This window comes from Rhinatrema bivittatum, chromosome 7 (assembly GCF_901001135.1).
Source record: "Rhinatrema bivittatum chromosome 7, aRhiBiv1.1, whole genome shotgun sequence".
NCBI lineage: Eukaryota > Metazoa > Chordata > Amphibia > Gymnophiona > Rhinatrematidae > Rhinatrema > Rhinatrema bivittatum.
The window spans coordinates 232,817,905-232,845,506 of record NC_042621.1 but is presented as its reverse complement, the minus strand read 5'-3'; the positions used below and the strand labels follow the sequence as shown (position 1 = coordinate 232,845,506).

Below are 27,602 nucleotides of genomic sequence, written 5' to 3'. Positions count from 1 at the left end.
TGTGCCGCTGGACCCCCAGGTAAGTTAAGGCATTTGGGGGGGGGGTTCGGGAGGGTGGGGGATTTAATTTAAAGGGTCGGGGGTGGGTTTTAGGGTGTTTTAGTGTGCCGGTTTTCCTGCCCTCCCCCTTCCCCCGATTTAACGATTTTTGACGATAAATCGGGGGAATTGGTATTGTATCGTGGCCCTAACGATTTTTGACGATTTAAAATATATCGGACGATATTTTAAATCGTCAAAAAACAATTCACATCCCTAATATATATATATTCGTGTATGGGTACATGCGTGCAGTTTTGAAAGTTATCCTCTGAGGGGTGAATTTTAAAAGAGCTGCTCTCATTAAAAGGCCCATATTTGTGAGTATATGAGCTGAATATTAGCAAAACTTATTTTAAACCAGTAAATTACATGGGTAAATGCATGTGCATACACAATAGAATACGCAAGAAAAAGGGGTGGATTTGGAGCAGGGTAGGGGATGTTATGGTTTTGGCTGCTATGTGGCCTCCCTTCCACCAGAGGACTCTGGTGAGCCCTGTTCTGAACTCTACTCTCCAGCATGCCCCTGGTCTCTTGCCTCAGCCAGTCCTACAACATTTGCTCCACCAGGGGATCTTCTGAACACACTTCCCTGGCTGTCCCAGCTCCTCTTGCCTGCCTGCATCACGCCCAGACTCCAGTCCTACTTAACCCTGTCTTGCCCTTGCCTCAGTGCTTCAACATCGAGTTCTATTTGGCTCCATGCTCTAGCCACTTCTGCCTTGCGGCCTTCTCAGGCCTTTCCTTTGTTTGTCTCATGGCCTTTGGGCCTTCTGACTACAGCCTTACCCTGTCTTACCTTGTGACCTCTGGGCCTTCTGATTCCAGTCTCTGCCTTGCGGCCTCCTGGCCTTCAGCTCTGTCCATACCTAGCCCTGAGGTCTCTCTTGGCCTCTTCCTGACTCTGTCTTTCCCTGTCTCCTTGACTTCCAGTCTACCCAGGCCCAGCCTAGCCCTGACACTTCCCTTGACCTCTCCCTGTTGCTAGACCTCTCCTTGCCTTGCCCCTTGGGGCCCTTCTTGCCTATGCTGCCTGTGGGCTTTCCTGTTCTATGTTCTGTGTTGTCCTTGTCCTGTTCTGTTTTCTCCTGTCTTAGTCTGTCTGTGCCCTAGCCTCTTTTCCAGTTCCATGCTTACCTGCACTGTGTTCCAGTTGTTCCAGTTCCACTCTTACCTCACTCTTACCTTTACACAGCTCCAGTCTGTTCCTGTGTTCCAGTTCACTCTTACCTCCACACAACTCCAGTCTGTTCCTGTGTTTCAGTTCACTCTTACCTCCACACAACTCCAGTCTGTTCCTGTGTTCCAGTTCACTCTTACCTCCATGCAGCTCCAATCTGGTTCCAGTTGTCCCAGTTCACTCTTACCTCCATGCAGCAACAGTCTGGTTCCAGTTATTCCAGTTCACTCTTACCTCCATGCAGCTCCAATCTGGTTCCAGTTGTTCCAGTTCACTCTTACCTCCATGCAGCTCATCTGGTTCCAGTTGTCCCAGTTCACTCTTACCTCCATGCAGCAACAGTCTGGTTCCAGTTATTCCAGTTCACTCTTACCTCCATGCAGCTCGTCTGGTTCCAGTTGTTCCAGTTCACTCTTACCTCCATGCAGCTCCAATCTGGTTCCAGTTGTTCCAGTTCACTCTTACCTCCATGCAGCTCGTCTGATTCCAGTTGTCCCAGTTCACTCTTACCTCCTCGCAGCTCCAATCTGTTTCTGACTTCAAGATCACTCCTACCTCCATGCAGCTCCAGTAGGTTCCTGTGTTCCAGTTCCCTCTTACCTCCACGCAGCTCCAGTCTGTTCCTTTGTTCCAGTTCCAAGAGGAATCCCATCTCACCCAGCAGCCCAGGAGATGAAGCAGCCTTGGAGTCCCCAGTGGCCAAAGAAGAGAATGAGAAACCCCACATGAAAGCATATGTGCCTCTAAGAAAGGGAGCATGTGTGTGTGAGCATTGGAGAGGGAGGAAGTGTATATGTGTGCCTATGAGAGAGAATGTGTGTGTGAGAGCATATGTGCCTGTGAGAGAGGGAGAGTATATGTGTGTGAGCATGTGTCTGTGTGAGAGAGGATGCATGTATGTGTGGATGAGAAGAGAGAGAGGGAGCATGTGTATGTATCTGAGATGGAGATGCATGTGTATATATGAAAGCGAAAGGAAGCATGTGAGTGTGAAGCTAAACATATGTGTATATGAGAGAGAAGAACGTTTGTGAATTTCCTCCTCCTACTAATCCACAACAATTTCATGGTAACTGAAAATAAAAAGTTTTCAGGAATGGAGAGTTAGGGTTTGTTTTTTTTTGTTTGTTTTGTTTTTTTTAATCCTTCTTAGTTTTAATTATCAAGTATTATTTGATGGATCTAAGTTTTTGAAATTTTATTGGTGATTGGAAAATTTTAAAAAAATTATATGTTCTTCTCATAGCTGTTTTGAAATATTTATTTTTTTGTATTATTATGGTTTTACTATTAATTTCATTGTTTAATGTTTTATGAGGAATGCTGATGTTTCTGTTTTTCCATTGTAGCACTGCGGACAGAGTTGGTATTTACAGTTGCCAGTTCAGTTTTTGTCTGCATGTTTCTATTTATACTTTATAGTCTCTATATTCTGTATTTGGTGCGGGTCGGTTTGTGTATTGCATGTGTGATCAAGATGAAGTATTCTCCTAGAATGTATGTTAAAGAGCTCTATAGCAGCCTGACTTGTTCTGTTATCCTAATACGAGCTATGTATTATTTTAAGGCCTGGTGCAATATTTGCAGTGTCGTCTTTTCATAAGTAGTGTTCTGTTTGAGTGCTGGCTGTTTTTGTATGAGACATTTACTATATTATAATTGCAGTTCAGTTTACTTATGGCTTTCTGAGGTCCATATTAGGAGTGGAGGAGTAGCCTAGTGGTTAGAGCAGTGGGCTATAAGAACATAAGAACATAAGAAATTGCCATGCTGGGTCAGACCAAGGGTCCATCAAGCCCAGCATCCTGTTTCCAACAGAGGCCAAAACCAGGCCACAAGAACCTGGCAATTACCCAGACACTAAGAAGAACCCATGCTACTGATGCAATTAATAGCAGTGTCTATTCTCTAAGTATAATTGATTAATAGCCATTAATGGACTTCTCCTCCAAGAACTTATCCAAACCTTTTTTGAACCCAGCTACACTAACTGCACTAACCACCTCCTCTGGCAACAAATTCCAGAGCTTTATTGTGCATTGAGTGAAAAAGAATTTTCTCCGATTAGTCTTAAATGTGTTACTTGCTAACTTCAAGGAATGCCCCCTAGTCCTTCTGTTATTCGAAAGTGTAAATAACCGAGTCACATCTACTCGTTCAAGACCTCTCATGATCTTAAAGACCTCTATCATATCCCCCCTCAGCCGTCTCCTTTCCAAGCTGAACAGCTTTTCCTCATAGGGGAGCTGTTCCATCCACTTTATCATTTTGGTTGCCCTTCTCTGTACCTTCTCCATCGCAACTATATCTTTTTTGAGATGTGGCGACCAGAATTGTACACAGTATTCAAGGTGTGGTCTCACCATGGAGCGATATAGAGGCATTATGACATTTTCCGTTCTATTAACCATTCCCTTCCTAATAATTCCTAACATTCTATTTGCTTTTTTGACTGCTGCAGCACACTGAGCTGACGATTTTAAAGTGTTATCCACTATGATGCCTAGATCTTTTTCCTGGGTGGTAGCTCCTAATATGGAACCTAACATCGTGTAACTACAGCAAGGGTTATTTTTCCCTATATGCAACACCTTGCACTTGTCCACATTAAATTTCATCTGCCATTTGGATGCCCAATCTTCCAGTCTTGCAAGGTCCTCCTTTAATGTATCACAATCTGCTTGTGATTTAACTGCTCTGAATAATTTTGTATCATCCGCAAATTTGATAACCTCACTCGTCGTATTCCTTTCCAGATCATTTATATATATATTGAAAAGCACCGGTTCACAATACAAAATGGCCGGCGCCATTTTGTATTGCAAAATGGCGCTGGCCGTATGGCCGTATGGCCGTCGCCATTTTGCAATTCGGCAATACGATTCGAGTGCAGGAGGTCACTTCTGGACCCCCGCTGGACTTTTGGCAAGTCTTGTGGGGGTCAGGAGGCCCCCCCAAGCTGGCCAAAAGTCCCTGGGGGTCCAGCGGGGGCCCGGGAGCGATCTCCTGCACTCGTGACGTCGGGGGACAGGAACCAAAATGGCGCCGGCGCTACCTTTGCCCTGTCATATGACAGGGCAAAGGTAGCGCTGGCGCCATTTCTATTAACGCACCCGTGGCCCGAGAGTGGAAGATCACACCGGGACCCCCCCACTGGACCCCAGGTAATTTAAGACATTTTGGGGGGGTTCGGGAGGGTGGGGGATTTATTTTAAAGGGTGGGGTGGGTTTTAGGGTTGTTTTAGTGTGCCGGTTTTCCCGCCCTCCCCCTTCCCCCGATTTACGATTTTTGACGATAAATCGGGGGAATTCCTATTGTATATCGCCTCTAACGATTTTTGACGATTTAAAATATATCGGACGATATTTTAAATCGTCAAAAAACGATACACATCCCTGTTGTGGACCCCCATCCAGTATTTTAACTACCCTAGGGGAGAGAGAGAGAAGATTTATTCTCTGTGCCATAGACTCTTTACCATTTTGATCAGATCTGAAGGGGTTTTTAAACCAGTCTAGAGACCCTCCCACCTGGGAACGCCATTTAACCAAGCCCTGGAGAGTGGATGTTTCCCTGGCCCTGGTATGCGAGTCCTGCACAGATAGAGGGAAGAGACTGTAAGAAAAGAAAACAAGAGAATTCTGTAGTGCTGCAATTTGAATTTATTGTGTCATTCATCAGCGGCGTTTGAACAGTAAAGACTTCAATTTTGGGCACTACCACAGTGGCTCCAGAGTATGGGGTAGATTTTCAAAGCCTTACGCATGCCGGGCCTATTTTCAAAAGGCCTGGCTGTGCGTGTAAAGCCCCGGGACGCGTGTAAATCCCGGGGCTTGAAAAAAGGGGTGGGTGTGGACAGAGTGTGGGTGGGGCGGTTCGGGGGCAGGGCCGGAGCCTCCAGGCACAGTGGCCATTTGCCGCTATGCCCGGGATCGCGAGGCAGCCATCGGCCGGTGCGCGCAACTTGCACCTGCCCAAGGCAGGCATAACTAGGTAAGATAACTTTTTTAGGAGGGTTTAGCTTAGGGCTGGGGGGTGGGAGGGTTAAGGGAAGGGAAGGTGGGGTGGGAGGGTAGGGAACAGAGGAAGGCAGCGCGGCTTGGCGCATGCAAGGTGCACTAGTGTGCACCCCCTTGCACGTGCCGATCCCTGATTTTATACCATGCGCATGGCTGCGCGCGTATGTTATAAAATCGGGCATACATTTGTGCGCGCTGGGTAGCGCACACAAATGTACCCTGCGCGTGTACCTTTTAAAATCTGCCCCTATATCTTTTGCACTCACTGCACCCACTTTGAAGGCAAACCCCCTCTCTCAAGGGAGCACCAAGCAAAAAGGAATGTGTAAAAAAAAAAGTCACCCCTGTCACATTGGGCCTTGGAAGTTTATCATCTTCCCCACATACAAAGGATTCGTCCCTGAGAGTAAGAGGGAATGTGAAAGAACTAGGCAGTGAGAGATTCCAGTCCCAAAAGAGAAACACATTCTTCTATGGCCCCACCCATGCAGGATATTCACACCAGGGTAGGGTTACACAGTAAATGAATACAATTTTTGGGCTGAAACCGAGCAAAACAAATCACACAGCCAAAGGAACCAAAGTAAAGAACCAAGTCAAAACTCTTACCATCCACGTTCTTATTCTGGGAAATTCCTGAAGTTACCCAAATTCTTTGAATTTGGACCTCTGTGTGCATTCTGAGCCAAAGACCAAATGTCGAATGAGTATTAGCCCATATAGTATTACTCATTTAAAGAAAATTTGGAACTGAAATTCATTTCTGAATAACATGATCTATCTACATTTCCTCGACTATTAAGTAACATATCCATAAACTACTTTTACATTCCTTGTGCAGTTATTTGAAAATGCAGGGTGCTAGCATTTATAGCCCATAGAGGGAGGGAAGTCCAATCATTGTGCAATAGCCACACTTAGTAGCCAGATTTAGGGCCCATGATTGCAGAAGGAGCCCTGGTGAGTGACTCCTGGCCGAGAACTGTCGTTGAAATGAGTGGGCCAAGTGAGGTGGGCGTGAAGATAAAATAGGAAAAAAAATCCCTGGGTAGTTGTGAATGGTGGCTCATGGCAATAGATCTCAGCCCCAGTTTTGATGAGCTGGAGACCTAAAGGATCAGGAGGAAACTGCTGTCTCCTCTCATCACATTCCCCCACAGGAAAAAAAAAAATAAAGTGCTAACTTGGGAAGTAATGCAAACTATAGAGGTAACTATAACACTAATTAAAAAGCAGTATTACAAGACCTTTCTTTTTCCTTCAAGCTATCCTGAATTGTGCTTATTTCATGTTTTGTAAAATGCCTTTGAAAATTAAATTATTTAGTTAGTTTATTTATTTACTAAAGTTTATTACTTGCCAAATGACAACCAAGCCCTCTAGGGAAGGTATACTGTACAGAAATATATACATTCAGCACAAACAAATGTCCGTCTTCCCCCCCCCCCCCCCCCCATGTGCCACACTAAGGCTATCATGTTTTTGAAGGAATGTAGAAGATGAAGTGAAAGGGCATTAGCAAATAAGTACACAGGGATCTGCAAATGTTTCATATATTTAAATCTTATTATTTATTGTACTGTTAATCATTACAGTTCCTGCCAGAAGAATTGAAGATCCATAGTCAATCTGAGGGCAGTTAACTTGGTGAATTACCATAAACAGGAAGGGGTCCATATTAAAAAATCATTTAGATGGATAAATGGCCAGTTTTGCCATATTAAGCCACTTATCCAGCTAAATTATAGTTGCATTATTAATTATCCAGCTATAATTTCGCTGGATAAAAAAGAGGTTTTCCAGGGGTGTTCTGGGGAGGGATTTAGTTATCTGGTTAATATAGCTGAATTTCAAGTATATCCAACTATATTAGCCGGTTAACTTTAGATGTGCCAAAAGATCTTCATTCAATAATTGGAAGAAGGACCCAGCAGAAGAAAATAGGATAAAGCATAAACACTGGGAACTTAAATGTAAAACATTGATAAGACAGGCTAAGAGAAAATTTGAAAAGAAGTTGGCCATAGAGGCAAAAACTGTCAAAAACTTTTAAAAATATATCTAAAGCAGAAAGCCTGCAAGGGAGTTGGTTGGACCATTGGATAATTTACCTCCCCAATGTTACCCAACTTTATCTTTGAAATTCTTTGTTAAAGTTCTAATGTTACTCTCCTAATATTTCTTGTCCTATAAACCGTTATGATGGCAAAATCGAATATACAGTATACAAAACATGTAAAATAAATAAAGAGAAGATAAGGCCATTGTGGAAAGATTAAACAATTTTTTTGCTTCACTGTTTACTGAAGAGAATATTGGAGAGATACCCATTCTGGAGAAGGTTTTCATGGGTGATGATTCAGATCAACTGAACCAAATCACGGTGGACCTGGAAGATGTGGTAGGACTGATTGATAAACTGAAGAGTAGTAAATCACCTGGACTGGATGGTATACACCCCAGGGTTCTGAAAGAACTAAAAGATAAAATTTTAGACTTATTAGTAAAAATTTGTAACCTATCATTTAAATCATCTAATGTACCTAAAGATTGAAGATGTCCAGTGTAACCCCTATTTTTAAAAAAGATCCAGGGGTGATCCAGGAACCTATAAACCAGTGAGCCTGACTTCAGTGCTGGGAAAAATTATGGAAACTGTTATAAAGAATAAAATCACAAAACATTTAGATAGAGATGGATTGATGGGACACAGCCAGTATGGATTTACCCAAGGGAAGTTTTGCCTCACAAATCTCATACATTTTTTTGAAGGGGTGAATAAACAAGTGGACAAAGGTGAACAGGTAGATTGGTGTATTTGGATTTTCAGAAGGTGTTCAACATAGTCCCACATGAAAGGCTTCTAAGTAAACTAAAAAGTCATGGGATAGGAGGTAATGTCCTTTTGTGGATTGCAAGTTGGTTAAAAGACAGGAAACAGAGAGTAGGATTAAATGGTCAGCTTTCACAGTGGAAAAAGTGTTCTGTCCATTGCTGTCTGTCGTCTCTGCTCTGCCCACCTTACCTCGTTGTTGACTCCCTTCGGGGTTGATGGAAGGCTAGCTGCTGCGGCATCTCCATGCCATCCTCCTCCGGCGTTCCCGGACCGGCTCGACGCTGCAAGCCGCCATGTTCACCAGATGCCTAAGGGCGCATGTACGCACGTGGCCCGACTGATGTACCAGCATTGGCGCGAACCTCAGGGGTGTCCCCCTGAGATGACGTCACCAACTCCAGATATTTAAGGTCTTAGTTTTCGCTAACAAGACGAGTTACCAAGGGTTCGCTTCCTCCTGGTCGCTGCGGATGGGATTCGCTCTCCGCAAACCCAGCTACTCTGCCTCCTCTGACTTCACTAGAGGTACCTGCTCCTCGGGGGCCTCGCTCTTCCTTTTTCTTTGCAGGTCGCAGTCTGGAACCGGTACTCGCTCCTCGAGGGCCCACGTCCCAGACTTGCTCCTGAATACCACTTCTGCTAAGAAGTCATCGCTGCTTACAACATTGTGAGTTTCCATCTATCTCTCAGAGCTTTCCCTGGGTTCAGTTACTCGCTCCTCGAGGGCCTAATGCATACCATCTCCTGGGCTGCCTCAAGAGACTATTGTGTGAGTGTTACCATCAAGGACTTGTTCCAGAACTCTGCATATGCTGCCTACTCACTTTCTTAGTTTCTCTACAGCTCAGCCACCTGAGGATCGCTGTTTCAGTACCTGAGGGACTACAGCCCAGCCGGGCGCTTCCAGCTCACTACTGCCGCCTCTGGTGGTTTACTATATTGTCTAATAAAAGAACTAGTGTGTGTCTGTCTCCTACACCAAGCCTGACCAGTGGTCCCTCTCAGGATTTCCCCCGAAGGCGTGGTCACCTGCCACTGGTCCAAAGATCCACCCACAACTATTCTAAATAACTACAGATTGCTAAATACCAGCTTTTAACAACAGAGCTTTCTGACAAAAAGGTAAACAGTGGAGTGCCTCAGGGATCTGTACTTGGACTGGTGTTTTTTAATATATTTATAAATGTCCTGGAAAGGGGTACAATGAGTGAGGTGATCAAATTTGTGGATGACAAAAAATTATGCAGAGTAGTTAAACCTCAAGTGGATTGTGATGAATTTCAGGAGGACCTTGCAAGACTGGAAGATTGGGCTTCCAAATGGCAGATGAAATTTATTGTGGACAAGTGCAAAGTGATGCGTATAGGTAAAAATAACCCTTGCTGTAGTTATACAATGTTAGGTTCTATCTTAGAAGTTACCACCCAGGAAATAGATCTAGGCGTCATAATTGATAATATATTGAAATCGTCGGCCCAGTGTGCTGTGGCGATCAAAAAAGCAAACAGAATGTTACAAATTATTAAGAAGGGAATGGAAAATAAAACAGAGGATGTTATAATGCTTCTGAATCACTCCAACTTGAGAGTATTCAAGGTGAGACCGCAACTTGAATACTGTGTGCAGTTCTGGTTACCGCAGAGAAGGGCAACCAAAATGATAAGGGGTAGGACAACCAAAATGATAAGGGGCATGGAACGGCTTCCCTATGAGGAAAGGCTAAAGAAGTTAGGGCTGTTCAGTTTGGAGAAGAACCAACTGAGGGGGGATATGATAGAAGTCTACAAAATCAGGAAAGGACTTGAATAAGTTAATGTAAATCGGTTATTTACTCTCTTAGATAATAGAAGGACCAGGGGGCACTCTATGAAGTTAGCAAGTAGCTCATTTAAAACAAATTAAAGAAAATTCTTTGTCACTCAGCGCATAGTTAAGCTCTGGAGTTCATTGCCAGAGGATGTGGTTACAGCAGTTAGTGTAACTGGGTTTAAAAAAGGTTTGGATAAGTTCCTAGAGGATAAATCCATAAACTGCTATGACAATAATTAATAAACAATAGTAGCTTGTGATCTATCGAATGTTTGGGTACTTGCCAGGTACTTTTGACTTGAATTGGCCACTGTTGGAAACAGGATACTGAGCTTGATGGACCCTTGGTCTGACCCAGTATGGCATATCTTATGTTCTTATGCTCCAGAGGTGACTTAAAGTTATCCAGCCTTGTGTGGCTGGATAATTTTATAAGGGGGTGGGGGTGAGAGAATGGAGTAATGTTCAGGACATAGGCCTGGATTTATCAAAATGCGGTAAGTACCGCATGCGATAGCAAAAGGGGCGTGGTTTATGCAAAAATTCAGTTTATCGCAATATGCACTAATTAGCTATGCGAAGAGCTAAGTTAGTGCACATTGTGATAATATTATCTGAATTTGCGATAGGTGTCAGACCGGTTGTATTTCCTGCATATGAACACTGGGAGGACCATTTTTGAGAGAGAGAGAGAGAGATATGCTTGATGTTACCCAGGTAGAGAGTCCATCAAGCTAGGTTGAGAGAACACTGCACAAATCTCATCTTGGAGTGAGTTTCCTCACTCTGAAGGCCATCAGATCTTCACAAGAGAACACTGTTCTGTTCGTACGTGTCACATAGAATGTCAAAGTGGCTCCTAACCCCCTACACTCATACCTAAACCCCACCTCGAGTTACTAGGTGGGCCTACCATAGGGATACAAATACCTACCTCTGGGGATGACATTATGGCCAGGCTCTCTCTCCTTCAATTCTCCTATCGCATGCAAAAACACCTTATTGCATTTTGATAAACGACCCCCTTAGTTGGTTATCAGAGTGAGGAGGAATTGGTTATATCACTCAGAGAGTAGGTATTATCAAATAGCCAGGTTTTCAGTTCTTTCTTAAATTTCTTAACGTCGGTTATTATTCGAAGATTCTCTGGCATCGAGTTCCATAGCTTTGGGCCAGCAATAGATAAAGCTCTGTCTCTTGTTTTTGTTAGATGAGAATTTTTTATGGTCTGGATTTCTAGCAGGCCTTTGTTCTGAGATGTTAGCGCTCATGTGAGAATATGTGGTTTGAGTGTTATTCCCATCAGATCATTGTTTGGATTCATGTTGTATATTATTATTGTATACAAAATGAAGAAATAGCAAATAATGAAGAAACTGATATATTTTAAAGCACAAATTTAAAGTTGTTAAAGTCCCTGGGCATTTCCTGGCCATGAATATCCATTGTTCTGATCTGAAGCACTGACCCAATGAAAATCAAAAGATCTGATCATAACAGTCCCCCCAATATTTAACAAATCTGTATGGAAATTGTGAAATCAACATAGCTTTGAGTGATTAATTGTAATCCAAGGTACCCCAACACTTTGGATGGCTTAACATCGTTTGATTTTGTAATTAAATTTCAAAACGCATCTTCTGTTATGAATATTGTTGCTACACTAAAATAAGACCTTAGAAAATCCGGGGGTAACGGGGGATGGGGAGGGGGGTGAAGCAGGGGGCGGGCCTGCGAAAGCCAGCAGCCATCACACCATAAAAGGTAAGAATATAAGAATATAAGATATGCCATACTGGGTCAAACCAAGGGTCCATCAAGCCCAGTATCCTGTTTCCAACAGTGGCCAGTCCAGGCCTTAAGAACCTGGCAAGTACCCAAACATCAGCTAGATCACAAGCTACTATTGCTTATTAATTACCGTCATAGCAGTTTATGGATTTATCCTCTAGGAACTTATCCAAACCTTTTTTAAACCCATTTACACTAACTGCTGTAACCACATCCTCTGGCAATGAATTCCAGAGCTTAGCTATGCACTGAGTGAAAAAGAACTTTCTTCGATTTGTTTTTAAATGAGGTAGTTATTCAACGTGAAACTGGTGGCAATAAGGGTCCTTACCTTTCACCGCCACCGATGTATCCGCAGAGTCGGCCCCAGTGCCGCCCCGACTCCTCCTTTTCCGGGGCCGACTCCGCCCCCATTTAGTGATTGCACACGAAAAGAGACTTTTCACATACGAAAAGTCCCTTTTTGCATGCGATCGCTTTTGAAAATGACCCCCTAAGTTAGTGATTCTCCCTAACAATCTATCATTGTTATAACAAGTCTCAGAACCATCAAGAAGAGATAAAGATAAAGCAAAAACATAAAACCTCCTTAAGGCTATGAAGGACCTTCTGTTTTTGAGTTTGGGGTTTAGGAATGCAGTGGTTAATAATGTAAATTATGTAGAAAGAGCACAATCCCTGGAACTGGTGTTACAATCTGCGCCAAGTCCTTGTTCACCCAGACATTCCTTGCCCATACACTACACAAGAATATACAAAGACCAACCTGAAGATTGCACTGGAGGAATCTAGCAAAGCAAGTGCTACTCCTCCTCAGGACCTCCTTTGGTGACATTTTTTGACCAAGACATTTGGATGACTGCAGCCGTGTTTTCTCTAGTTTCTTATGATCCGTTGTTTCCATCTGTATTTAGATTACTTGCAAGCATGACATTACGTTTTCCTTTATGCTTCTTCTTTAAATAAAACTGGCAGTACATTGTAGATGTACATACTAATATATATGCCTTTGTAAGCCAGCATCACTTGTTCATTTATTTCTGCCCAATTTATTTCTATTTCTGCAGCTTGGAGGTGCAGTTGTTGAAATAGCCAGCAACATCATGCTTACAGACGACCATGTCCTATGGATGGCACAGAATGAAGCTAAGGCCTGCACCAGGATTGTGCAGTGCATTGAGCGCAGCACAGCTCTGCTGCTAACCAGCAGTTTGCAGACTTTAACACAGGTATCACCTTTCTAAGGTTTATTTCGGAGGAGGAGGGATATTTGGAAGAGATGTACTTTGCCTACTAAGATTCATACTAGCAATTTTGTACTCCGTATATTCTTAAAGTGAGTTAGACACAGAGCGATAGATACTGCACATTAAGAAAGACATTCTTTTGAATCCAATATTCTTGAGAAACTGAAATAGAATGTGATCCTTTTATTTATGTATGCTTATACATGAATTACTTGAGTCAAATTGTTAGGATTTAGAAAATAACTGTTAATGGAAGAAAGGGGGTTTTGCAGGTGGTTGGTTTTAAGACCAATGGGAGGAATTTGGGAAGGGGAGTGGTGCATTGCCAGGTGGTCTATAAGATTTTTTTTTTTTTAAACCAAGATCCCCGGGATCATTTCTGCATTGGGGGGTGTTAATTTATTAATCCTCACACGGTACTTATAATGCCCGCATTCTCCACCACATATTAAACAGGGGGTTACAGATTTTGGAGGCCAGTCTCTTTAATAGGCCTCCCGGGGACATTGAATCTGCATTAGGATCCCGATTCATGAGCTGCTGTGAATACATTAGGCAATTTTATGCACTCAAATCCATTTCAATAGGGGGAGGAAATCTTTAAAGATATCTCACGATATCACATGATATGGCCACGATATGACAATATCATATGATATCCATGAGGAAACCTTTTTAAATACTTATTTTTTCAAACAATGCAATTTATGTTTTTTTATTTTGGGAATTGGTATCAGATTTTTTAAAACTGCTCTTTTGCACAGTCTCCAGGCTCTTGCCCTCAATGGGTTTCAACCAGTATCATGTAAAAGCACTCAGATGTAACGTTATTAATTAAGTTGACTTAGAAAATAGCCACTGCTATTACTAGCAACGGTAACATGAAATAGACTTCGTTTTTGGCTACTTGCCAGGTTCTTATGGTCTGGATTGGCCACTGTTGGAAACAGGATGCTGGGCTTGATGGACACTTGAACTGACCCAGAATGGCATGTTCTTATGTTCTTATGTTCTTATGTTCTTATTTATTATTTCCTATAAAATATTTTTTTTATGTGAACTTATTTTATACCCAATTTTACTTTTATGATGCCACTTCACCAATAATAAAAACAAACTTATCTTAAACATTCTTCATTTCAAAATGATCTTGAGACTCAGTTTCTTCTTTTTAAATCCTACTCGCTGCGGTACGCCCACTATTTTGTTCTTGACATTGCCAATGTTTCGGTGTGTTGCCACTTGCCTGAGAATAAAGTGTTGAGTCCCTTGAAACAGGCGTGGCAACACACCGAAACATTGGCAATGTCGGGAACAAAATAGTGGGAGTACCGCAGCGAGTAGGATTTAAAAAGAAGAAACTGAGTCTCAAGACCATTTTGAAATGAAGAACGTTTAAGATAAATTTGTTTTTATTATTGGTGAAGTGGTTGAAGCCCATTGCAGGCAAGAGCCTGGAGACTGTGCAAAAGAGCACTTTTAAAAAATCTGATACTAATTCCCAAAATAAAAAATATAAATTGCATTGTTTGAAAAAATAAGTATTTAAAAAGGTTTCCTCATGGTTATGGTCTGTTGAGAACTGAAATAAGTGAGGATTTGGAAGCCGTTTTGTGATTTGAATATCAAATGATAAACAGCATTTAATGCAAGTTAAAAACTGTTTAACATGCAATATCACCTTATCATGGCTTAGTAAATGTTCCTTAAAGGTTGTATGTTGGCACTACTTTTGGTTGATTGCACTGCAGACCCAACATTAGGCAAAAGCAGATTAAGCAATGGCCCGAGGGCGCCCCCAGATGCACTTCACATTATTATTACTTTTGCCATGGATCTTTGTTCCTTCCTCCCTCCATACACTTTCTTACTGCATAATTAGTGCCCCCAAATGGGCTAGTGCTAACCTCTGTTGCATGGTATTATTCCTTCAAATATATTTTAAGTCTCTTAGCATTCTGAACACCCAAAAAAATAGCAAAGCATATGTTTGTATTGCATGTTAGCAAACATTTTTAAACACAGTGGAGAGTGAGACATAATATATAATTTGCATATATCAGAAGGCATCTGTTGCAGAAATACTGGTTAGTATGTCTTACTGTCTATTGCATCCACTACATTTTTGATGAAATGCAATAAAAAGATACATTTAGAATTATGACGCCCATAGGCAGAGAATGCAAGGTAAGGGCATTTTCCTCTGGAAATCAAAAAACAACAGGGGGGCGTCCCAAGTTTTGGGAGCCTTCAGAATTTGGCACCCAAGTCACTTGCCCTTGTTGCCTCTGTCTAAATCTGGCCCTGCATACAGGACAAATATTTTCTGTGGTATACAAGCAACATGTAGCATGATACCCAGTTATATACAATGCCTCATACTAGTAACAGTTTCCTAGTTGATGCAGCTATAATGTGAACAGTACATGGAGACAACTGGGCAACACCCGACAGTCACATACAAATGCTACATTTGTTTTGAAAACCTGTTGGTGAACTTTCTCTCCTGTTTATATGCCAGAAATGGGCTCTTAGGCTATCCACTACAGCAGTAGCTACATGTCCAGTTCTGAAATATAAAACAGTAAACCACTTTAGGACCCTGTCTGGATGACAGATGGTATATAAAATCACATTATTAATAGCATTAGAAGTATTATGGTAATTATAAATGTACTTAGTTCAGCAAAGAATCAAAAGTGCAAAGAATAGGTGCAAATCCACTAAAGGCCCTTGTTATGCTTCATAAAGCAGGTTATTTTTGCAATGTTCCCTGGTTGCTGTTGGTGATCCATGAAACACCTGACCCTTTTTTTTTTTCATTTTATTGATCTGCATCTGTTCTGCGCACAGTTCTCAAGAGGTGGCTACACCATTGATCCATACAGATGACCGCACCTTGAATATTGTGTGCAGTTCTGCTTACCCCATCTCAAAAAATAGATATAGCAGAATTAAAAAGGTAGAGAGAAGGGCAACAAAAATAGTTAAGAGACTGGAACAGTTTCTTTATAAAGAAAGCCTAAACAGGTTAGGACTCCTCAGCTTGGAGAATAAATGTTTGAGGGGGGGATCAATAGAAAATTGCAAAATCATAAGTGGGGGTGGAATAGGTGAACAGGGAATCGCTATTTACCCTTTCAAATAATACTAGGGCTAGGGGACACTCATTGAGGCTAATAGGATCGGATTTAAGCAAATTGGAGAAAGTATTTTTTTCGTTTAATATACAATCAAGCTGTGAAATTTGCTGCTGGATTTAGGCAAATTCCTGGAAAAAAAAAGTCCATGAATAGTTATTAACTAGGTGATGCAGGGAGGTCTACCACTTGTCAAAGAGCGTAAGCAGCAAAAAATTGGATCTAATTTTTGAGATTAGCCACTGTCAGAGACAGTTTGCTGGGCTCTCTGGACCTTTGGTCTGATACAGCATGGCACTTTTTACGTTCTTATGTTCTTATATTTATTTAACGCTTCTATTAAAAACTCAAAGCAAAGTATGTGAAAGAATTCTGTCATGATAAAACATTATCTGAATCCAAGATGGCCGATGTGTAGTCAGTAACGCTGGCGTTCTCTCGGTCAAGTTTCCTAAAATCCAGTTAACTTGCAAACAGTATTCTTCTGATGGGAAGGAAATGGAAGCCAAGGTCAGTGCCTTTCCCCGCGGTTTCTCCGATGCCTCCGTTAACCAGACCGATGGATGCACATGTGTTTCACAGCAGTCCATTGCTGGTGCAATAGCCGTTAGAGGGAGAGGGAGGAGAAGAGGAGCTCCCCTCCCTTCCAGGCTCCTTGTCACCCCTTAGCCCAGCCGAAGGAACTCCTCCTGTGAATCCAGCAACTGTGAGGCCCGCTCAGAAACCAGAGGTAATACCTACAGAAATACAAGCTGTGGGTTTAATCCTTGCGGGGACTGGAGGAACAGAGGCTGCAGCTGCAAGCCCGGATTACAGTGAAGGGCCATAGCGAGAGGAAAAGAACCGAGAAGCCAGACTGGGAAATAGTGTCAGAAGTAAGAAAGGTACTGTGTTTTCTCAACATTTTACTTCTGAATTTCAAGTCTCAATACAGAAACCTTCAACTATTACCCTGGAAATTATTTGGGAGGCGACAGTGGAATTGAGAACTGTGATAGCTCTGCAAATTTCTCCTTTAACAGTAAAATATAAAGCGACGATGGAAGAAAGGATATCTACCTTAACTAATGCTTCCCAAGCAGTGGGACAACAAATAATGTCCCGGAGGACACAGGCGAGCTCTATTCAACAGGCACAGATGAAGGAAAATACTAACTTGACAACAAGGATTGAAAACCTGGAGAACGCTGTGAGGAACAGAAATTTAAGATTTATAAATTTCCCTCGGATATCTTTAATATCACCAAGAGAAATTTTTAAAAGATATCTTCTTGAAGCGTTAAAAATCCCAGAGAATGCGATACCGCCAGTATCCAAAGTTTTTATTATGTACCGCAACTCAAAAAAACTTTTGAGCCAGTACAGGGAGAAGGGCCAGAGATATTAGTTCCTATTAGGGATATTGATGTCTCCACGCTCCTCGAAACATCAGATTCGGAAGTGACAGTCCCAGCTACATTGATTGTAACCTTGACTCTTGAGCCAGATAAAGATTGGCTATTGAGACTGTTTTTTCCGCCATAGAAATGAACAGTTCTTAAGTAAAAAAGTGAGAGTATTCCCAGATGTTTCGAGAAGTACTCAGAAGAAAAGAAAACAATTCCTGATGATGAGAACGCAGGTTCAACAACGGGGGGGGGGGGGGGGGGGGGGGGGGGGGGGGGGGGGGGGTTGTCTATTTTTACTCAAATTTCCATGCAAGTGTATGGCAAAATATCAAGAAAATTCTTATATTTTTTATGACCCTCCATAGTTGACTCAATTCTTAGTAGGGAAAACACCAGTTAGTATTGCTTCTCACACTACACAGTCGTAAGCTTATGGGTAGTTCCAAATAATTTGAATATAAAGCTGTTATAATGACTATAATATTACTTTTTGTTTATAAATAAATTCCTTAGGTTGAGGATTGTATCCGCCCCATAGAGGGCTATAGTAAGGAATTGATATTAAGGAATTATTTGATAATAATGAATATGTTGGATGTGATATTGGGAAAATTCCTTGGCTTCCTTGTCAAGAAATATTCTTGTAAATTTTTGTTAAATGCATAAATAAAAAATAAAAAAAACATTATCTGAATATGCATATACATTGTTACATATTGCAAAATATACATTAACATAATTCCTCTAAAGTAAGCATCATAAAAGCACAATCAATTGTGACACAGTAAATATCACAAGAACCCTCATATACATCATAAAATAGGACAACCTCCTATCTCTAACAAATAGCATAAAAACCTTAGCTAGTGGCCCTTAATCCAATATGCAGTACTAATATCAATAATTGTAACGCAGCATCTTATTTACCTTAAATACACTCATAAACAACCATGTTCTTCTTGGAAGCTATGAGCGTTTAGTTTAGTTCAGTTTCTTGTTAGACTACCTTTCAAAAATAAATCAAAGTGGTTTGTAGTAGGGATGTGAATCGTTTTTCAACGATTAAAATTATCGTCCGATAATGTTTATATCGTCTTAAATCGTTATAGAACACGATACAATAGAAATTCTAACGATTTATCGTTAAAAATCGTTAAATCGTGTTAGTGCGCACTAACTCCCCGTTAGTGCGCACTAACTCGATTTAGTGCGCACTAACTGAAAATGATACAAATAAACACTTTCCAGGTCACTGAAGGTCAGTTAGGAATGAATATGTGTTCCTATTGGCTGGCTGCCCTCTTATCTATTGATATTACCAAGGTTACCACTGAGGTGATGGTTGGGGGGATGGGAAATGGAACTGGAAACTAACGAACACCAACAGAAAATGAAACAAAGTGTTCACACTTCCCAGGTCAGTAAAGGTCACTTAGGAATGAATATGTATGTATGTATTCCTATTGGCTGGCTGTGCTCTTATCTATTGATGTTACCAATATGGTTGGGGGGATGTGAAATGGAAACAGTTGGAAGCTTGACAAAAAAAGTAATGTAATGATCAGCACTCACGTGACTAGAACTTGTTTGTTTATTATTTTTGTTAGCAGGCACCTGAAATGCTAGTGCATGTTGAATTTGCCAATCACTGTGCATTTTAGAAAGGTGGTCCTGGCTGGAACTGTACACAGTTCAAATATATGTAATTGATTGTTGGTAAGTGTATTTTTTAAGTAGCCACACTGGCACCAGTATGTTTACTTTTCCTCCTACTTAACTCACTAGCTCAGCTTGTAAGAAGGGCTTCTCTGCTTGTGTGTTGTTTTTGTTTGGTGTGAGGAGAGCAGAAACATCAGATCTTTATTCAATCTACTACAGTCATCTCTTACAGTGCCCTATCCCTATTAATACCAGGAGTGTTGTGATCTTCCTGCACACAGTGCCCTAACCCTGATACCAGTCTGAGACAGCTCCCTCCCTGCATTACTAGTGAGAGGCTGGCTTCACAGACAGGGGGGAGCTGCCTGACCCTCACTCCTGACTTCCCCCATGTCCCAGCTAGTGAATGGTGTGTGGGTGAGGGGGGGGGGAGGATGGTGAAGTCTGAGACAGCTCCCTCCCTGCATTACTAGTGAGAGGCTGGCTTCACAGACAGGGGGGAGCTGCCTGACCCTCACTCCTGACTTCCCCCATGTCCCAGCTAGTGAATGGTGTGTGGGTGAGGGGGGGGGGGGGGAGGATGGTGAAGTCTGAGACAGCTCCCTCCCTGCATTACTAGTGAGAGGCTGGCTTCACAGACAGGGGGGAGCTGCCTGACCCTCACTCCTGACTTCCCCCATGTCCCAGCTAGTGAATGGTGTGTGGGTGAGGGGGGGGGGAGGATGGTGAAGTCTGAGACAGCTCCCTCCCTGCATTACTAGTGAGAGGCTGGCTTCACAGACAGGGGGGAGCTGCCTGACCCTCACTCCTGACTTCCCCCATGTCCCAGCTAGTGAATGGTGTGTGGGTGAGGGGGGGGGGGAGGATGGTGAAGTCTGAGACAGCTCCCTCCCTGCATTACTAGTGAGAGGCTGGCTTCACAGACAGGGGGGAGCTGCCTGACCCTCACTCCTGACTTCCCCCATGTCCCAGCTAGTGAATGGTGTGTGGGTGAGGGGGGGGGGGAGGATGGTGAAGTCTGAGACAGCTCCCTCCCTGCATTACTAGTGAGAGGCTGGCTTCACAGACAGGGGGGAGCTGCCTGACCCTCACTCCTGACTTCCCCCATGTCCCAGCTAGTGAATGGTGTGTGGGTGAGGGGGGGGGGAGGATGGTGAAGTCTGAGACAGCTCCCTCCCTGCATTACTAGTGAGAGGCTGGCTTCGCAGACAGGGGGGAGCTGCCTGACCCTCACTCCTGACTTCCCCCATGTCCCAGCTAGTGAATGGTGTGTGGGTGAGGGGGGGGGGGAGGATGGTGAAGTCTGAGACAGCTCCCTCCCTGCATTACTAGTGAGAGGCTGGCTTCGCAGACAGGGGGGAGCTGCCTGACCCTCACTCCTGACTTCCCCCATGTCCCAGCTAGTGAATGGTGTGTGGGTGAGGGGGGGGGAGGATGGTGAAGTCTGAGACAGCTCCCTCCCTGCATTACTAGTGAGAGGCTGGCTTCACAGACAGGGGGGAGCTGCCTGACCCTCACTCCTGACTTCCCCCATGTCCCAGCTAGTGAATGGTGTGTGGGTGAGGGGGGGGGGGGGGAGGATGGTGAAGTCTGAGACAGCTCCCTCCCTGCATTACTAGTGAGAGGCTGGCTTCGCAGACAGGGGGGAGCTGCCTGACCCTCACTCCTGACTTCCCCCATGTCCCAGCTAGTGAATGGTGTGTGGGTGAGGGGGGGGGGGGGAGGATGGTGAAGTCTGAGACAGCTCCCTCCCTGCATTACTAGTGAGAGGCTGGCTTCACAGACAGGGGGGAGCTGCCTGACCCTCACTCCTGACTTCCCCCATGTCCCAGCTAGTGAATGGTGTGTGGGTGAGGGGGGGGGGGAGGATGGTGAAGTCTGAGACAGCTCCCTCCCTGCATTACTAGTGAGAGGCTGGCTTCACAGACAGGGGGGAGCTGCCTGTCCCTCACTCCTGACTTCCCCCATGTCCCAGCTAGTGAATGGTGTGTGGGTGAGGGGGGGGGTGGATGGTGAAGTCTGAGACAGCTCCCTCCCTGCATTACTAGTGGGAGGCTGGCTTCACAGACAGGGGGGGGCTGCCTGACCCTCACTCCTCCGGGGTATTGTGATCTTCCTGCACACAGTGCCCTATCCCTGATACCAGGGGTGTTGTGATCTTCCTGCATGCAGTGCCCTATCCCTATTAATACCAGGAGTGTTGTGATCTTCCTGCATGCAGTGCCCTATCCCTATTAATACCAGGAGTGTTGTGATCTTCCTGCATGCAGTGCCCTATCCCTATTAATACCAGGAGTGTTGTGATCTTCCTGCATGCAGTGCCCTATCCCTGATATCGGGATGTGTGCAAGAAGATCACAACACCCCCGGTATCAGGAATAGGGCACTGTGTGCAGGAAGATCACAACACCCCCAGTATCAGGAATAGGGCACTGTGTGCAGGAAGATCACAACACCCCTGGTATTAGGGATAGGGCACTGTGTGCAGGAAGATCACAACACTCCTGGTATTAATAGGGATAGGGCACTGTGTGCAGGAAGATCACAATACCCCTGGTATCAGGGTTAGGGCACAAGTTCTAGTCACATTGACTGATCACATTACTTGTTTTGTCAAGCTACCAACTGTTTCCATTTCCCATCCCCCATATACTGTCAATAGGAAACTTGGTAACATGAATAAATAAGAGGGCAGCCAATAGGAATACATATTCATTCCTAAACTGACCTTAACTGACCTGAAAAGTGTCAAATTGTATCATTTTCAGTTAGTGCGCACTAACTCCCAGTTAGTGCGCACTAACTCCCGTTAGTGCGCACTAACTCGAGTTAGTGCGCACTAATCGGAAAAAACGATTTTTAACGATTTTTTAACTAAAAAATCGTGCCTAAGACGATTTTCTTGCCCTGCCACACGATTTCTATCGTTAAGACGATATGGAAAACGATTCACATCCCTAGTTTGTAGTCTTTCTGTGCCTGGATTCCTCATGGCAACGAGATCCACTGGAGCTCTGGTTTCTTGTCTCCTAAAGCCATGTATTCTTCACAGTTAGAACTTGTGAGGTGTGCAAATTCCTACATGGAGCATAAGAATGCATAAGTATACAGAACTCTGATCACAAAAAGCTTTCAATGCTAACATCAGAATCTTCAATTTATATTGAAATTCCACAGGCAGCCAGGGAAGCTCTTTAAACATAGGAGTAACATGATCTCTGTACCTAAGTCCTCTGATGAGCTTTGCTGCTGTATTTTGTATTAGTTTTCATCACTTAATTGCTACCTGTGGCAAGCCCACATAAAGGGCATTACAGTAATCGAGTCTTGTCAATATCAATGTCTAAACCATAGCTAAGTTATTTTGAGATAAAAAATTACCTCAACTGACGAATCAAATATATTTATGAAATCTGTATGCTAAAGGTCAGATCAGTGTCAAACCACACACTTAGATTACAAATAGACTTTTGAAAGAGAATCACCTTGTCATACACTATATATATATATATATATATATATATATATATATATATATATATATATATATATATATATATATATATATATATATATCAGTGCTTATGATTGCAGATCAGAGATCATTTCCTGCACTTGCCAGGAAATGAATGCATGATTAGACTCTACAAAATCCATTTCCAGACCTGTTTACGCTCACCTAATGGAAAATGAGGGAGTTCCTCCAGGGCCATTCAGTCTCTTAACTAATAAGCAGCAGGAAAAAGTTAGCATGAACCTGCTCACATCCTAAAAAAGAGACATATGCAAGCAAGCAGAGAAATAAAACATAAAGCATGCCAAACTGGGTCAGAGCAAAGGTCCATCAAGCCCAGCATCCTGTATCCATCCAATAGTGGTCAATCCAGGTCACAAGTACCCAGCAAGGTGCCAAAGAATAGATTCAGTCCTTTTTGCTCAGAACCAGGGATAAACGCTGGCTTTCCTAAGGCTACATGGCAAATAATGGTTTATGGACCTTTTCTTCCAGGAGCTTGTCTAACCCCTATTTAAACCCAGCCACGTTAACGTTTTCACCACATTATCTGCCATCAAACTCCACAGTTTACTTGGGCATTTAATGGAAGATATTTTCTCTTACTTATTTTAAATGTGCTTCCTTTTGGCTTTATCCTGTCCCTCTGTTCTTCCAGCCCCTACTTTCCTCACGGTGGAAGGGGAGATTTGGCATTGCACCCTAGGGAAAAACATTTCCCATTGGAATGTCTGATACTCTTCTCTCAGTGATCACATCTGGATTGCTTTCCTTTGAGCCCTCTTGGATTATAGGAAACTGATTAATACAGAAATATCATGCCCATCTCTGTTGTTGGGACCCCAAATATATCCTGGTCTGTAGCCCCAGTATGGTTCCAGATCAGTTGGCGATATAGTTTGCAATTCTCTTTGCAGCCTAAGGGGCAGATTTTAAAAGCCCTACGCACACCGAGCCTATTTTGCATAGGCCCGGCGACGCGCACAAAGCCCCGGGACACGCGTATGTCCGGGGCTTGAAAAAAGGGGCATGGTGGGGCGGGGGCAGGGCCAGAGGCCTTCGTGGGGGCCGCTAGGCCAGGGGATTGTGTGCCAGCACTTGGCCGGCAGGCGCAACTTGTCAAACAAAGGTGAGGGGGGATTAGGTAGGGCTGGGGGCGGGTTAGGTAGGGGAGGGGAAGGGGGGGGGGGGGCCGAAGGAAAGTTCCCTCCGAGGCTGCTCTGATTTTGGAGCGGCCTCGGAGAGAACGGGGAAAGCCACCGGGGCTCCCCTAGGGCTCAGCACACGCAAGTTGCACTAGTGTGAACCCCCTTGCACATGCCGACCCTGGATTTTATAACGTGCCAGGTTGCACGCACAAATCTACGCCCGCGCGTAGGTATTAAAATCTGCCCCTATATTTTTTACTTTTTTGTATATCTAATTAGAAACTAGATTTAATGAAAATTGTATTTGTAATGTAATACAGTCTGCATAGTGTTTGTCAACAGAAAATAGTCTACATTATCAAGTGGCCTGAATTACACAGCTACTCTCGCTGGCCATGCTCAGCACCTTCTGCTGTGTAATTTATAAAATAACCGCCTGTGGGACCACATGCCTTTTGATCCATTTTCTCTGTTCCTCCATTGCTTCTCAATGAGAAACTGAATGGGTTTGTAGGAAAATTATAGTTTTTTAGTCAAGAAGCTATTTAAAAACATAATTTTCTGTGCCAGTCCAGGACTTTTGCTGTAAAAATGAAGGCAATGCCATATTTGTACAAGTTACTGGTTAATTTTTAAATGTCAAGCTCCTCAGGTCATTTTGTTTTGCCACTGCTCCTGGAAGACCATGACATTCTCTTTCAGAGTAATCACTTACGCTTACCCAAACTGCAGATCTCTACCCCAAGACAGTTTTGTCTACCTCACAGTCTTCCCTTGCTCTTGAGGTTTTCTGAATGTGAATTACGCCACAGTTTAGTGCATCTTGTAAATAAATAAAGTCCATAGATTTTCTCAAGTCACTTCTCATAATACTCAGGGACTTCTATTGTATTTACACTTTCTCCAGTCAGTAATTAGAAGGGAATTGACTCACTTAAAAAAAGATAGTACACATTTTAGCACAAGATTGATCTTGATCTCAGTACCAAATGCTCTCTCCTGACTGAAAATTCTGTAGTCCAGCTGATACCTTTACATATATGATTGTATTAAGATCTAGAAACGGAGGTTTGTTAGCCAAGTCTTACTATATTACCAATCAACATAGCACTAAGGAATAATGCCAAGACTCTGCATTAACATAGAGCATATTTACATTAGCAGGAACATTTCTCTCCACTTATCATCATTACTATAAGTGCAGCATGCCTGATTTAATGTAAACCCTTTTGTCTGTGTGGTCTATTCACAAAAGACTCGATTCACCCAAATTCTTTTTTGTCCGCTTGAGAATGAATATCAGAATAAAACTGAATAGCAACTGCTGTAAAAGCAGATATTTGAAAAATGTTTATTGAAAAAAGAAAACATTTATCACAACCTAAAAAAAAAAGATATTAAGAGCATGCAGGAGGACGTGTCGGCATATATGCTCCATTAATATCTTTTTCTCCACCCACAGACATGCTGCACACAAAAACTCATTTACCCAAACACATATGTGCTTTTTGTTTGCCTCTGGCAACCTGAATACATATAGATTTTCTTGAGGCAGATAAAGATCTGAGAAAGAGTATTGCTGACAGTCATGCAGTTCCTGTTATTTCCTATGGGAAAACAAAGTTGCTTACCTGCAATAAATGTTCTTTGAGGACAGCAGGATAAGGAATCACACAACTAAGTAGTGTCATTGATAAGGAAAATCCTACAAAGCATTTCCAGGCATGCATGGGACTTCCCTTTTAACTCTCCTTACCCTCTCAGTCTTATATCATAGCTTTAAAAAGCCAAATCCAAGGGGAAGAGGGCAAGTATGTGTGACTACTTCTCTTGCTGCCTTCAAAGAACATCTGATACAGATAAGCAACTTTGCTCTCTCTGAGAACAAGCAGGATAAGAAAGCTACACAAATGGAAATCCCTAGCTCATGGGAAATGAAAGACAACCTGAAATAAAGGTAATGAACTGTAAAGGAAATGGTGTTTGGTTTTATCCATCAAGGGAGGATGGCCTGGAGGACTGACTGACCAAATCCACTATTGCATCCCAAAATCACTGTCTAAACAATAGGGAGAGATACATTTGTGGACTGAGCACCCCGTTGCAGCCCTGCAAATCTCGCACAAGGCCAAGCTTAGGTGGGCTAGCAATGCTGCAATGGCTTTAACAATGAGCTTTAATATGCCTTTCTAGAGTTAGATCTGCCTGAACACCGCAAAAGGAGATAATACCTTTGGTGACAGCAATCCTAGGGCTGTTTGTACAAAGGAAACAAGAAGTTGGCAGAAACTTCTAAGGGTTTTGCCTTGCGACAAGTAGATGGTGATGGCTTGTTTTCATTCCGAACAGAGCAGGGATTGTTCACCACTACAAATATGTGGTCTGGGGAAAAATGCTGGCAGAACTAATGACTAGGTAAGGAAGAAATCCAATACCACCTTAGGCAGGAATTTGAGATGCTTGCATCACACTTTCTTGTTGTGACGAAATCTCATGTAAGGTAGATAAGTCAATTTGTTCTGGAGGTCACTGACTTTGTAGGCTGAAGTGAATCCTACCAAAAATATGCCCTTGCTGATCAGATAATTTAGTGTAGAAGTACTCAGAAACTTGAAGAGGGCTTTTTTTTTATCAGCTAGGTAAGTGTTATGTTGAGGTCTCATGACACAGCAGGTTTGATGTGAGGCTTCATTGGAAGCAAGTCCAGCATGAATTTAACAACTAGAGACTGTACAGAGATATAGTTCCCTTCCACATGCTGATGATAAGTATTTGAATCCCACCCTGGTGTGCAAGTCTAGCACAGGTGAGGCCATAAAAGAATTCATAACTCTTTGGGGCAGGGATCCTGGCTAGCTCTTCTGTCTCTCTCTTACCTCCCAAGGTGTGGATACTTTTGACTGGAGGAAGAAAGTAGTCCTCTCGGTTCCCAGTGTGGGGTGACTGACTTCCTCTCCTGAATCCCCTGAGTGAGGTGAATTCCTAGACACTGTGCTGGATGTTGTGTGCTGTGTGCCAAGCAAGACAGGGACCACTGGGTTAGTGTCCAAAAAGCTTTACTGCAAACAGCTCTGGATTGGTGGCACAATAAATATGACATTCCTGCTTCACAGTTCTTTCTTTTTCTCTCTCTTGATTTTACAATTCTTTGTCCTCTATCTGTGCAAGAGTCTCTTAACTTGGCTGGGAAAATGACCACCCTTCTGGATAAGACTGAGTAGTGATCCCCTTTGGTTAGGGCTCCTTGAGTGGATGGGAAAAACCTTTCCTGTTGGCAAAAATGTGTCTCTGCACAGAGAGTGCCTCAGATTGGGTGTCCTCTCTTATTAAAGATGATTTCTTAATCACAGGTAGATATACTGGATCTTGATGGAATCCCTGCTGGAAGGGATCCTTGATAGATCTGCAGGTTTCACAGGTCCACTGATGGGTAGGAAGAGGGGTAGAAAACAATTTCCTCCCAGCTCTTGGAAATAAAACATTTTTCTGTCCCCAAAAAATTAAATAACACTGGATATAACTGCAGTGGTGTAACAAAAAAAAGAAAAGATAGATCTAAAGTCCTTCAATCAATCTTTATTATTATAAATACCAATTTATCAACCAGGCTGAGTTTCGCCAATAAAGGCTGCTGCAGGGGCTGCAAAAAGTCACATAAAAATAACAAATTAAAAACAATGCAAACAGGAGCAAAATAAAGATAGTAGGCAAAAATCAGTTGAATACCTGTGCTGGCAATATTATTAAAAAATGAAAATTATTTTTTATTTTTAATTTTCAGTTTTTAATATAATATTTTCTTTTCTCTTCATGATGATATGATTACCT

General features: G+C 42.8%; 1 protein-coding gene across 3 annotated transcripts in view; it reads left to right on the top strand.

The window, feature by feature from the left end:
• The window catches only part of ADGRA1 (adhesion G protein-coupled receptor A1), a 1,158,413-nt gene that overhangs the window by 635,580 nt on the left and 495,231 nt on the right, over positions 1–27,602 (top strand). For all 3 annotated transcript variants that reach the window (XM_029609977.1, XM_029609976.1, XM_029609978.1), the window contains one exon: positions 12,746–12,907. In XM_029609977.1, the coding sequence (XP_029465837.1) occupies positions 12,746–12,907 (162 nt within the window). The remainder of the gene's footprint in view (positions 1–12,745; positions 12,908–27,602) is intronic.